The 14870-nt window shown below is 42.2% G+C and overlaps 1 protein-coding gene across 6 annotated transcripts in view; it reads left to right on the top strand.

Annotated features, from left to right (window-relative positions):
* si:dkey-82f1.1 (DENN domain-containing protein 2A) overlaps positions 1-14870 on the top strand; it is a 44177-nt gene that overhangs the window by 4414 nt on the left and 24893 nt on the right. For 2 of the 6 annotated variants that reach the window (XM_046038325.1, XM_046038324.1), the window contains exons 1-3: positions 9988-10053; positions 10468-10598; positions 10969-11055. In XM_046038325.1, the coding sequence (XP_045894281.1) occupies positions 10003-10053; positions 10468-10598; positions 10969-11055 (269 nt within the window). In that variant the 5' untranslated portion in view covers positions 9988-10002. Of the gene's footprint in view, positions 1-9332; positions 9745-9987; positions 10054-10467; positions 10599-10968; positions 11056-14870 lie in introns of those variants that run through there. The other 4 variants (XM_046038329.1, XM_046038327.1, XM_046038326.1 and 1 more) reach the window with 3 other exon arrangements.

Raw genomic sequence — 14870 nt, 5'->3', positions numbered from 1 at the left:
GGTTGCTGCGACTCTAATTGGGACATTTAACAGGACATGGCAGGCTGAATCCCTGTCCTGCTGCACTGTTTACACACAGACTACAGTACAGAATGTGAATCTCTAGCAGAGTTCAGTCTGGAGATTTGGGGCATGGACAGAGGCAGTTACAGTCTGATTGCAGGGTATTAATTGTAGGCTGGGAGAATCATCACGCTGATGCTGATGAAGACTATCCAAAAGCTAGCCAGTGTTTCCAGCTTGGTTTTGGTTTTGCAGCCTGTGCCCACAGCATGTGAGGGTGGCATAGACCCGAACACACATACACACACACACTCACTCCAGAACACATACACATTCATACAGACACTCACACATACAGGAAAACAATGCACACAGACTCAGACACAGATATGGAAATATAAACCAGATACAAACAAACACATGCCCACACACACTTGAACATTAGCTGACATACTGTACTTGCACGTGAACATGCATTTACCATATGCTTAACAACCCCAGCTTGGAGAAAGACCTTGGATGTGGGGAAGGCTGCCATCTGGAAAGAAATGTGTCCATCTGGGTTCAAGGGGTAACTTTAATGTGGCTGTACAGCTCATTGATTTAGGCTTGGGTTGCCACGTTGTAATGAGCATTCCAAAAAATGGGAAAGTTTGTGTGCAGCTTGTGTGCGTAATATTTCAGATGAAAAAATTGTAAGAGCAATGACCTTCAAATCATTTCAGTTGTTTCAGTCTTCTTCTTCTTGCAGTCATGGCTAAGAATGAGAAGGATTTTGTTTACCTGTCAATTTAGGGATCCACTCTATAATAAGAATTAAAACAATGTCTGATGGTTCATCCAAGTGTAACAACTTAATGAGTACTGTAGATACTCCAGACACACTGCAGACACAGAGGAGCTTTGATCATACCAAATCATTTCTAAACACTGTCTTGTTAAGTTCTAGAGCTGGGAAAGTAGTAGTTATGTCTTTGTCTGTCTCCAGTGTAATGATGGTTACAATAATCTTATCCTTTATTATCTTGCTATATTTGTCAAGTTGTATCTGCTGAGCCTGGAGTCACCAGTCCTTTTTAGTTCTGTGTAGCTTTCTAGTTTGGATAGGCTTACTAACATTGCAAAACTATTCATTCTTGCATGCATTTTTGACCCCTCATGAAAGTACAACAACAGCAGCACACATAAAATGGAGATACAATTTAAAAATGCAAAACAAACAAAAAAACATATGAGATGCAGGTGCACATAACCTGCTTACTCATTGTCCCTAGAGTATGTTGCTCTGGTTTAGTGTTTGCTAACTGCCTCAAATTCAAACTACAAAGCATATTTGCCATGTGTTGAGTACAGTTAGTCTCCTGGTGGAGATGACAATGGAAATGCACACCCTTAGATCAGTTTAGTTTGGCTTGCTTCAGCGGTGCTAAACACCACTCTTTCTTTCACTCTTGTTTTTTGTCCACTGGCGGTCCTGGCCCAGGCTCACAGTTGTCGGTCACGGGGTGTGTGGAGGTCAAAAACATCGGCTCTGATTCTGACTCTGGAGTTTACACTCCGGAAGAGCACTTTCCCAAGCTCTCGCCTTGCTCGGCTCCCCTGGGGATTGGCGGGTGAATAAAAAAATCTGTTTCTGAGCAGGCATGCAGAGGAGCAGGGATGGGACGGGGGCGCTCTGGTGGGAATTCTCAAGCGGAACCCTTAAAATGTGAAGGGGGGAAAAGACAGGAAGGAGAAGGAGAGGATTTTGGCATTGGAGCTCAGCTCAGAGACTGCGGCTTGGAGGAGAAATTTGATCTGGGGCCCAGAGAATAATGTTAGTGTGCTGAAGAAACCAGGTTATTGTTCACTGCTGCACATTCACTGTGGCCAAGCCTATTTTAGAGAGGGAAGGTTTTACCATTAGGCTCAAAGATCCCACATTGTGTGTCAGCACAATGTAATATCAGATAGCTGTAAAGAATGATGGCGTACTCAATGACACTTCCTCGTGTGTCTTTGAAACCAGGCCCGTTGGGTGTTGTTAACAGCAGTGACAGACATTAACTGAGATGTAAGACATGCCATGTCTGTCTCGTGTGTTTACGGGCATGGTGAAACAAAATACAGCTTTGGTTGCAGACAAGAAAGGGTGTGTGTGTCTATCACCTGGCATATTACCTGTGGCTGTTTATAAATGACCTCATCCATTGAAATTCATCACTGCCTGCCAAACAGCAAGGCTCATTGCCAGGAAGAGCTCCATGGCTTCTTTTGTTTGGCAAGCTTTCCTGTCAGTGGCCTTACTTACTCTGTCAGTGATGATTTATGCTTGCTGCAACCACATTGCTGCAACCACAGGTGCATCTACACCAAGGTCTTGTTTCCTACTGCCAGATGAGCTGATGATGTGCACTAATTTGTCTGGAAGGTAGGGAGCTGAATACAGAAATATTTAAATTGATAGCAGACTTCAGATGGGATTATTGTCTAACACAAATAGATGGATATCTTTGACTTAGAGTCTATAGCCACACTACTGTGAGGAGCTAAATGCTAAGGTCATGCATGCTAACATGCTCACAATGTTCAAAAGGTATACTGCTTATACACCATCATAGTTTAACATGTAAGCATGCTAACAAATTCTAATCAACAGTTAAGTGCTAGATCAAAAGCCATAGGATCGCAAAAGTTATTGCAATTCGTCTTAAGGGGGACATGAATGTCTTTACCAAATTTCACTCAAAACCACAAATGTCAACTTAGTGGTGGAGCGACAGGAAAAGGAAGGGATCACCAAAATCATTAGAATACATCATCAGGGAACCAGAAATATCTGTACAAAACTTGGTACCAATCCGTCAAGTAGATTTATTTCACTGGATAATTAAAAAGTTTGACCTTCTAGTGGTACTTTAGGAGAAGGCAGAGGATCACCAAAGTCATTAGAATATATCCTTAAGGGAATTTGGAAATCTGTAGAAATTGTTATAGCAATCCATCCAATAGTTGAGCTACGCAACTGCACACCTGGCCAATTGCTGCGTAAAGTTGCCGTGACTGTCGGATTGTCTGTTTTGGAGAGAAAAACTTTTCCTCCTACCCAGTTCCACTGTTGAATATGTGGTTTCAGATGCTGATAGACGATCCAACAAGAGCTTTCGTTTGAGGCATACTGAGGTCTTAAGAATCACAGAATCTTACAGCGTTGGCTGAAGCTGGAGTAGTGTTTCAGCTGCAAAATGTACCAAATGTGGATTTTTGGATTTGACAGAAGCAGTGTTGGACAGGGTTGTGCAGTCCAAAGTGAGAGCTGTTAAAAGCAGGTCCTGGGATGAGTTGGCATGGGCACTGGTCTGTGGAGCCAGCGGGGTAATTGGGAGCAGACCTGGGATGAGTCAAGAGCTCTGCTGATGGGAGCTTTCTGTCTGTGGGGAGGAGGGGCTGACATGACATGTCTATGGGAGGGAGCTGAAGGACAGATGCTCTGACTCTGCAAGGAGAAGTAACATGACACCCTCTCCCAGATGGGGGGATAGAGAGAGATTTGTTTGCTCTGCCTCCAAGACAGATTCACCCTCCTCCCCACTTCTTTTTCTCTTCTTATTGGAATGATCTTGTCTCTCGTAGAGAGGCTTCTCTTCTCTTCATTGTGCTATGGCCTCATTGTATTTGTTGGCGATAGGCAAAAGCCAATGTTCAAATGGAAGCATACATTTACAATTTTCCACCAGGTCAGACCAGGTTTTAAAAAAAACCTTTGCACTTGCCTCCACAAATCTTCAATTATCCACTTAATTTTCAAATTTTATCAGTCCAACAGTGTCTAAATCTGCCTCCTAATGTCTATTTCTAGATGGGCTTATCACCTAAAGACTTAAGTGGATTATTTTGCTGCAAGCAGCACCATTTGCTGTCAGTGGAATGTCAAATGGATGCCACAAACTCCAAAGGGAAAGTGAGACCCTCCCCATTTAAAGCCTATGGTTAAACTGTTATGGGATGGTCATTTGTAACTCTGACAGGTGGAGCGAGTGAAAAGGCCTTTTAGGAGGATTTTGCTGAGTTTGTCTGGAGTTTTCCTTCCGTTTTCTGCCGTTTTGACCTTGTGGTAGTCAGAGCTGTCCAATTTATCAAAAACAAACTCAAGTTCTTACTGTACGGGACAAATTATTAAGCAAGAAAATCTGCTGAGCGTGATGATTTCATTTAAGGAGACAAAGGAGGTCAGTCCTACTCACACTTCCTGCAATTCACATTACACTTCCTGTCTGTTTGTCTGAGCAAACACAAACAATACAATAACTATTCATTTAATGCATTTAAAGCCTCCTAAATGGTGTAGCATTCTGTCCCTTGGTTGTGCATGTGCACCATAATTACATCCATAGTGGCTTTTTCTGTGGCCCCAATTATAATTAAGGTTTGTTTATACATCTTCTGAGGTAATATTTTGGCCCATTCTTCCAGCTCTCAGCGGGATAGACTGTAGACACCCAGGCCGTCAGGAGTCTCAGTTATAAATGACAACCACAATAACAAGAAATGCTATATGTGTGGCGTTAGAAATACAACAATGGAGACTTGTGTTATATTTAGAGTGGATTGATAAGCAAAAAAACACGCAGGGAGAAATTAATTGTTAGTGGTATCCCCTTTAGTTCCTGTCTGGTTCTGTGGCTAACCCAGTTTCAATATTATCTCGCGTCCATCCTCTCATAACAATGGAGAGAACAGGGGGAGAAGTGGAGGGGCAGGAGGACACAGCACAGCAGGCCAGGGGGATTGTCAATGGGGTTGGACACAACTCCAGGCACTATGTGTGGTTGTTTTTTGCCCCTAAAGGCCAGATTCTGATAGGCTTCATCACCACTGTACATCATACAACACCAGATCCCTGTGGTCTGTGGTTGGATATATAAGGGAAAGATAAGGAAAGCCAGCAGATGGAAAAGTAATGTGTGTGATAGAATGAAAAAACAGATACATTAAGCAATAGAGAGAGGTAAACATGGCATGTGGGAAAAATGGATCAATTCAACAAGTGTGCAGCTTCCAGATTTGTAACACTCTTTCTGGATGTCAATCGCATGCACGTGCAGATACACACACAGATACAGGCACACATAGCCACAGAGTTGGCTTGTTTGGCTCATGTCCAAGGCCTTGCTATGAAATCAGCTTGGGAAAGCAGCAGGGGCCCTGAGCAGGACACAGAGACAGAAACAGAGAGAAAAAGAGTGAGTGAGACTGCTGAGCCAAGATAAAATTCCATTGTTCATTTGCTTGACCATCTCTTTCCCTCCCCCTTTCCATGCATCCCTTCACCATCAACCCTTCCTTTTCTACTTCTTCAGTAACCAGGCATAAACCCAGTCAAAGCTTACCAGGTCAAGGCAGCATGTCAGTCACTGTGAAATCCCCATATCACTCAAACCAAACACTTCATGTCAGACCTGACAACCCAGCGGTACTTGAAACAAATTGGTTGTGCATGAATAGTCTCTGCTCCAGATCTGCAGAAGGAAGATCGCAATACAGTTCAGTATGAAAGAGAACGATTAAAAACCAGTCCCCCTCTATCCTCCCTTCCTTACTATCCTTCACTCCCTCTTCCATCATGCTTTTTGTCCCGCAACTTTAAGACTGAGTGGGAATGAAAGAGAGAGAATGAAAGGGAGAAATGAAAGCGTGAAGATGTGGAGGAAAAAGGCATCCAAGTTTGTCATTCCAGAAAGAGCTGGCTAAATGTGCAGTGGTGCGTTAAATTGATTGCAGGCAAGGTTTTGGCACATGCTATAGTGAGCCACATCTTGAAGGGGATAGGGTTCTCAACGCAGCGTGGTTGCAGAAAGAAAAAGAAGAAAATAAATTGTGATTTTTCTTCGCAGTATATAATTCCCATTTTGAGCTTTCATGTTCCTTCCTTGTCCCAGTTTTGCATAAAACCTCACTCATAAGAATGACAAGTGGTTCAGGGGCTGCCTCTCTTTGGTTGCTTTCTGTATTTTGTGTGACTCCCATGTCCTGATAACTGTGAAATGCGGCGTGGGCTGTGAGCGACTTTGCCCTTTTAAGGTATTTTGAAATGACAAAGAGAGAAAAGAGTGCAGGGATGATGATGTCATGGTGTTAGCTGTTTCTGCAGACCTGGATGGAGGGACAGAGGGATAGAGGGGAGAATGAAATCGTTATGAGAAGCAGCTGTTGGGGAGAGGAGGGCAGGCAGGCCTCCAGAGCACAGCTCGCTGACAACGAATCAGATGTCTGATAAAGCTAGCTACAAAACACTGACAGGACCACCTGCTAAAGCTAATTCAACTTCAACAGCAAAACATCACCTGATTATCATCAAGAGTTAACACTTAGAGAATGGCTGACTGATGACATCGCTCTGAGTGTACACTTGCATTGCACTGTGAAGAGTATTACAGAAAGAAACATTTTACAGTTTATTACTGACAATAGGATTCACAAAAGTCACGATAGCAGTGCTTTTATAAACCAATTCAGAATTGACACAGCTTGAGTTACAGCTAATCATGGAAAAAGTTTGTGTGTAGAGTGTGTGTGTGTGTGTCATCACATTGCCATCGAATGAGTCCAGGCTGATTCTTTGACCTACCTCTGTGGAGTCACCATTGCATGACTTCAGATTGAAAGAACAGTTAGTCCAAGAGTCATCAATGAAAGGCCTGTATGTGTGTACCAGTGACGAGCCTGTGTGCTGGCTAACATACAGTACACAAATGTGCCCAGTCTTTGTGAATCAGGGATTCATCTACTACTCTATGACCAAACCAAGGTCTGATAGAATTTAGTGCCAGATGTGTGAAATGTGGACTCAATGTAGTGACTTTTCTATGGAGAAGGGCCCGACTGCAGACCTGATGTCTGGGAACCCTGTGAGCCAATAGGAAAAGAGTATACTGTATATACCTGGATCTGAGGTCTGAGGACACTAATCACATGGCTGTCCAGACTGAAATGAGAATTATTTGCAAATAATTTAACTTTTAGTCTCAATTTTTCTATTTTTTGTCATACTAGGGGCATTACTTTGTCAGGTGGCCTTTGATTCAGAGTGTATTGTAGAATTGTCATATAATTTGCCAAAATATTCACAATGCCTTGGGGATGAATCTTAATGTTTTGATCATTTTCTGACTCCTTGTCATTTGCCACTAGAAAGTCAAAATTTCCAGTTCCAACACTTCAGTTAACTACTTCAGTATGGCAGGATACCTCTGAAACTCATCTAATTAATGTATGTATTCCTTATAGTTATAACTGTGCATATTTACATGTTAAATATTAGCATATCAGCGTTCTGAAGTTACCATTTAGCTCAAAGCTGAGCTAAAGTACTGCAGTAGCTGACAGAGCAGCTATGCCTAAAGCTGCCTGTATGCTTCATTCAAAGTGCTTGTCAGATTCGTAAACGACATTCACACTCACTTCAAAACAACAATTGACAGGGTATGTGGAGATAGGGAAAAGTGAGTTTTTCATTCTTTACAAAAAATTTTCTGTCATTTTTGATGGGTACAAATGAGTGCAACACTACCAGTGGCTTCTAGGAGAGATCATGTCTTGCCCTTCTCCGACAGGCTTTTCACCCCACCTTCAAAGGTGGTAGTACAGAACAATTATAAAGACTTCCTTTCTGAAATGGGTGAACAGCACATTGTACAAACTTTTTGATCCCAGCCAGGGCTTTGCAAGGTTTGCTCGACTTCAGTTAAAAATGGTTTAAATGCCGAAGTTGTCTCTATTTAATATCAAACTTACTCACATATATAAATACCCCTGGATTCCCTCTCTCCACTTTCCATTACTATACATTTCTAGAATAGGTGGTAGTCAATCGCTGAGATCCTATTTATTACAGCAAGACGACACCATGGTTTACCCATTAAGCCTAAATAAACAACAACATCCTTCTAAGAATCTGTCCACTGCCAGATCTAGTAAAGGCTTTAAGGCATTTATGATTGTGTGTTGAGCACTAATCCTTTTCATCTGAGGCCAGGACTGGATGTTATCCTTTATGAAATATATTTGTGTAATAGTTTTTACCTGAAGCATTTACCTAAATGAGCTAAAAGCTACAATCGAGACAACAGGTGATTCTGGGAATAAAATAGTGTTTTTACAGGAATTCTCAAAGTGAAAATTTATAAATATCTCTTTGAATATTAAACAAAAATATCAAAAATATGGTAAATTATTTCTATACTGACACACTTTCCACTGCCATCTTCTCCACCCAACACTCATCCACCCAGCTGCTGATGAACAATACCACTTCCACTTCCTCTGCCGCAGTGTCCACTGCCTGTCACACCTCACAGGGCTAAGACTGAAGGGGGCAGGGCAGGTGGAGGTCTTTCGGGTCTCAGTTTCCCATGATGTTTTTATTGGCCTCAGCAGATGTCTTCCCTCAGCCTCTGTATTGTTATGGTGGCCATCTTGCTCTGGGGGTCAGGGTTAACAATAGTTGCCAATAGTTATAGGAGAAAAAAGCCTTTGCTGCTCCCAAAATGAGTTTCCCCAGTAACCAAACGCTGTAAACCTGGCAATGTTGTCAAATTTACGAGATGCGAAGACACTACTGCTTGTCAGGTTCAGGCAAGTGCTGGGAAACACTGTCATGAATGTATGAGTCAAGTTTGAGATATGTTCAAGCCCAGTAAACAATCATCTCCACAGAACAGCACATTCTGTTTTGGCCTTAGGGCTACGAATAATGAAATGGGACAGGCTAAAAGCCTACACCGTTTTCACAGGGCAACATTATACTTCTGTTATTCTTTGCAATATCCACTTCCCTCTTTAGTTTTGACAACCCCTTTCTCCCCCATCCCTTCAATTTGCTCCCTCTTCATATCTCCCATCTTTCCTCCCCCCCTTGTGATATGCAACACCCTTCCCAACCAAGAAAAAACTGTAAAACTAGGAGACTATATACATTCTTTCTAATCTTTCTTGCCCATCCCCTTTCTATGCAGGATTTCTGCTCTTCATTTCCGTGTTGGGTTTTAAGGAGAAAAGAATCAGGAGGGGGAGGAAGGAAAAAATGGGTTGATGTTTCCCCTTAAACATGTGACCTCTGCTCGGCTCACAGCTGAAAATAATTTGGGCCTACAGACCAGTGAATGGCTGACGCAAACCCTCCTCCACCTCTCTGGGGGACTAGTCTTGGGCTGATGGGGGGCTAAAGACAAAGCAATGGAGGGCTGTAAATTGAGCTATTAACAGAATTAGAAGCTAAAAGATGGAATATTGTACTTTTATTTCTTGTCAAACAATCCCTCAACTTCTATGTAGTGTCAATTTGTTCTTTCATTCCGGAAGAGAAGAAAACCCAGAATCGTTCCAAAACACTGAACCCAGAGGGCCAATTATGTTGTTAGTTCAAGGACGAGTTCAGCTGTTTGGCTGCAATATTTTACGTAATCTACCGAAATTTGTTTCTGACTTACCTCACTGCCAGTTGGGGCAATAATTTGTGGAATTCGGCTAAATTAGGCTCACATTCCCTACATAGTCAGGAAGCAAGGGAGAGAAATATTAGGGTTAGCTAATGCAGGTTTATTGGGAGAGATTGGAGGGGGCCAGGCAGTGCTCAGGAAATGTTTTATGGCCTATGGATACCCTAAAGTACCCAAGCACATCTGGTTGAAGTCACACATGCGCACACATCCATAAGTTGGTCTGGAGTATGGACTGTTTGACAGGACGTGCAAATTTACGTAAGTAAGTGTGTTTTAGTTTGAGGTTTTGTGTGTGAGTATGCAGCTGGGTGGCAAAGCATGTATTGGTGTTTCTGTGAATTTACTTAAGAACAAATGTGGGAATTGGAGTTAGCCCTGACCTTTCCTCCACTCTTATGTTAACCACATCCATGCCAGACAGAGGCTAAGCCCCTCTGCTCCGTGCCAGCCCTCCACCAGGTTTTATAGGCCAAGACGTGAATACTGTGCACCAGCGGCTCTAATTCGATGTTACATAGGGATGGTCTTGCTAGTCTCCAAGTGGATCTGGTTTTATTATACTCTGACAAAAGTAAGAATTTCAAACTGGCTGAGAATGTACCCTCACACTCTCCTTGGCACTACTTCTACTGTATACTGTAATAAAAAACAGAGGCAAATGTGTAGCACTGGAAGACACTCAGCACATTAAGGAAGCTATTTTCTGGAATGAAAGGAGTATGTGAATTGCAAAATCAAAATGTGTGTGCAGTACTTGTCTTGAAAATACTCCAGAAATCTGTTCTGGCAAGTGCAAAAATACGAGACACTGAGTGATAACCTAAAAAAGTGCAGTTCTCTGGTTTCCAGTTGCCACTGATGTTTTCCTAATGGACCTTGATTATATTACAATGTGGTGTTTTTCACATATTCCACAAGTTTTCCATAATGCCATGGGTGCTGGAACTTAATGAGTGTTGTGCCTGTTTGCTATCCAATGTTCAAGCTTTGCTTTCAGCTGTATCCTCCAATTACCAATCAAGTAGGGATTGCTGTTTCGGGGGATGCCGCGCAAGCTGTGAGGTCTGCTTTGCTGCGTGGTTCAGAAATGAGTTTCGCTAGCCACAGTAATGAGAGGTTTGAGCTATTTGGTCATTTGCATTCACACACCAGAGTCAGAAAAGCTTATCTAAGGGAGTCCTGGGGAAGCAGCTCGTCTTTTGACCTAACTCTCATTTGTCAGTCTTTAAGTCCGCCTATTTGCATCATCTTTAGCAAGATAAGAAAAAGAACACTAGCTGGAAGCTTTTCAACTGTCTAAATTGATGCTCTGCAACAGTTTCACTTATGTAAATGTTTTTCTTTACAACTTTATGACCTTTAAGTTGAAATATAGGTCTGCTTTCCATTCACATGTGTTTCAACAAATCTTTACCATCCACACAATGCACCCACCCCATTATACAAATACATGTTACTAACTGACTCTGTCTTTTTTACTATGCAGGATGCCAGCTGCTAGCACCATGACTGGTGGGAGGGCCCTGCTGCTGTGTACAAACACTGATAACTGTATCTACCAATCAGTCAACGGGTAGGTGCCTCAAAATATTTTTTTAATTTTACTGATTCAGTAGTAATAATTAAATTATAACATGTCAGTGCTATAGCAAATGCAATGGTAATGCTTATCTGAATATGTTTTGTCATATATTGTCAAAGTCTCTTGGAGCAAGGTTCGTATCGCCTCCATTTAGTGTGTAGCTTTTCTTAAGCATCAGTAATCAGTATCATATTAACTGATTCTTCCATATAAAAATGAGACAATAGTCAAGACAGTAAACCACCTATTGCTCACACCACTGGCTGGTTGATTTTGCTTGTGCTGCTGTTTCTCATTGTGAGATTCCCCAAGCTGCTTTCTGTAGCAAAAGCTTTGCCTGTTTGTGCTGGAAGAAGAGCAACAGCTCCTCCCACTATTGTGCCAAAAAGCTACCTAGCGATATGCTATAAAATCAGACCAGCTAGTGCAATACAGAGACTAGTAGATGCTGCCAATCCCCTTGTTAATGTTGTTGTTTGTTTATAGTAAAAAGGCAAGTTTGTATCAGGTGGCTATGTGAAAGCAAGTCATTATTTTTGCTGTTTGGAAAAAATTTACAGTGTTAAGAAATCTTGGTCATTGAAAGGAACTAAGAAGTGTCCATTATAATTGTTGTCAGGCTTGTTGCCGTGTGCCAAGGCAGGAACAGGTTGTAGGGCTCAAATACAGACACAAACACGACAGAATTAGTTTCATTGTAGTTTATTAAAGAATAACATAAAGCGCACAACTCATTGTGGTACTTTCCAGGTATCCATACATAAATATCCAACATAAAACAGAAAATCCAAAAGGCAAATGCAAATTCCAAATCATGAAACAAACATTCATCCAGGAAGGAAAGAGTGAAATTTACAACTCACAGACTGAGAATAAACTGGCAGAGTTACAGGCAGATGGGCACAACGAAGAAACATGCAACATGAACTAGACAATGAAAGGAGTGAACTCAAACAATATAAACAGACACAAATGAGCGGGGATGGAAGAACTCCAGGTGAAACACATTAGGGACTAGTCAGATCAACAGGAAACAAAGCACAAAGCACCAGGCACAGACAAATTCAAAATAAAACAGGAAAACAGACACAAATGAAAAACACCGGAACACAGAGCAGACAAACCAAACCGTGACAGTTTTAGGTGAGATGTAACTACGACTCCCAAAGCCCAATGCAGTGAGAAATAACTCACCACAAAAGTTCATTCTTTTTTTGTATGCTTGTAACAGTACTGGTGATTTTAGAGGTTAAGCATGGTAGAACTTATGGGCCAATTCACAGTATAAAGAAACCCAAAGAGTTATGCCACAAATCAAGCATAGCGTTAGTTCAGGCAGGCAACGAAGTCAAGCTCAGCTCACAATCCCAGCACATCAGCTGACAATTCAACTGATTAATCTCCTAGCATTCATTTGCAAATTCCATACAAGGTACCTTATTTAAGCTGCCGTAGCCTGCCTCCCTGCTCTCGCTGCTTCCTCTGCAACAGCTCATAGCCCACCGCCCCCCTTTCAGGCCGTATCTGACAGGGATGCTCGATAATTATCGATCCGATTGGGAATATTTCATTATCGGAATCATATCGGGAAATGGATTTGGCCGAGAATTTAACAATGCTAACATGCGCCGCTGCCGTTGTTGACTCTGGGCGTCATATTGCTGCTCATGGATAGAGCCGCACTGGCGCAGTGCATTCAGCTAGAGCCAAACAAACATGTCATCAAGGTTCACTGTTTCAGAAGAAGACAGCACAAGGGAGCTGCTCTCCCCGCCTCATGGCTTTCAACATAGGCACGTGATATGGCAGGGAGATCCCAGAACAGAGCCATACTGCTACTACAGTGCCGCAATATCAGTCTGTGATGAAAGTTGTCCTGACTGAACCTGTTGAGTGCCGTTTGACCTACCAAGTTGTCTAAGTACATGCTTTGTCAGAAAATTAAGATGAAACCATCTGATGATTGTTTAAATCTATAGTGCGGAACTTTTGTCTCCCCCTTCAAAATTTTAGACCAATTTCAAAACTGCCTTTTATTGCAAAGATTTTAGAAAGAATTGTGTCCAAACAATTGCTCACTGTACTGGAAAATAACAAATTATTTGAAAAGTTTCAATCTGGTTTCAGGAAGTACCACAGCACTGAGACTGCCCTGCTTAAAGTCACCAATGACCTTTTAATGTCTGCTGATGAAGGTATGTGCTCAGTCCTGATACTCCTGGACCTTAGCGCTGCTTTTGACACCATTGATCACAACATCATGTTAGACAGACTGAGGCACTGGGTGGGGATCTCTGGTACTGCCCTAGAATGGTTTTCATCCTACCTGTCAAATAGGAAGTTTTGCGTGTCTGTAAACAGCTATGTCTCTTCGTTCTGTCCAGTTAAATATGGTGTGCTTCAGGGGTCGGTCTTAGGACCCATTTTGTTTTCCTTGTATCTGCTTCCCCTTGGACTTATTATCCATAAACATGGGTTGTTTCTCAATACCGAGTTCGCCAAGTTCGGACTTCTGTACTTTAAAGCTCGGACTTGGCAAGTTCGGCTCGGGGGTACAAACTCCCAGGAACGGGAGCACGCAGTCCGTCATTCAGCAATTGGAACAGCAGCAGACTTGATGACGGCCGGACCCGTTAGCGGGCAGGACCTCACATCTCCGAAAACGTTGTAGCAATTTTTAAAATCAGCTTTGTCTTGAGAAATCAACCACATATTTATAGTTTAAACAACTATATTCCCACATAAAAAACTCTTAAAACTACTATATGTGACACAAGAACAGCAGCATTATAAGTTACAGTTCTGAGTTTTCTTGTCCGACATTTCCTCATGCATTCTGGGATATCTGGCGATCCAAAGTCCACACAAGTCACCACCGATGCAGGCTCGGTAAAACGGGCGGAGCGAAAACACATCCGGGTGTTTGACTGTACTTGGCTAGATGCAGACTTTTGAATTGGAACAGGACTTTGGCTGCGACTGATGACGTTTCACAAGTCCACAAGAACACAAGTACAGTAAAGAACGCAGATTGAGAAACAGCCATGGTATTTCTTTTCATATTTATGCTGATGACACACAAATGTACTTGCCCGTCAGATCCACAGTCCCTGGAATGCTGAGTTCACTTAACAACGGCCTTTGTGAAGTTAAAAAATGGATGTCAGATCATTTCCTCCAGCTGAACTCAGACAAAACAGAAATCCTGGTCATGGGGTCCCGGCAGATGGCAAAACAAATACTGCCATCTGCTGGTTCCCTAGTAAATCACATTAAGCCTGTTGCAAAGAACCTTGGTGTTTGGTTTGATAGTAATTTAAATTTTGAGCAGCACACCACAAAACTTGTTCAATCCTGTTTTTATCAACTTAGAAATATAGCAAAAATTCGATCTATGTTAACTTTTAAGGACACCGAGACCATTTTACACGCCTTTATCTCATCACGCCAGGATTATTGCAACATTCTTTTCACTTGTTTAACCCAAAAATCTACTGATTGACTCCAGACTGTCCAGAACTCAGCTGCCAGGCTTTTAACCAGAACAAAGAAATATGACCTCATCACCCCTATTTTAGCTTCATTACACTGGCTCCCAGTATGTTTTAGAATTGACTTTAAAATTTTATTGATCACTTTTAAAGCTCTTCATGGCCTCTCGCCTTGTTAAATTTCTGACCTTTTAGTCCCATACACACCAGCACGTACCTTGAGATCCTCGGGCAGAGGTCTGTTGTCTGCTCCAGAGTCTCGACTGAAAACTAAAGGGCAGCGTTTGCTGTCAGGGCCCCGAGGCTCTGGAACAG

Source organism: Micropterus dolomieu, linkage group LG22 (assembly GCF_021292245.1).
Source record: "Micropterus dolomieu isolate WLL.071019.BEF.003 ecotype Adirondacks linkage group LG22, ASM2129224v1, whole genome shotgun sequence".
NCBI lineage: Eukaryota > Metazoa > Chordata > Actinopteri > Centrarchiformes > Centrarchidae > Micropterus > Micropterus dolomieu.
Note: the sequence above shows the minus strand (reverse complement) of the source record. Positions and strands in the feature narration are given on the sequence as shown.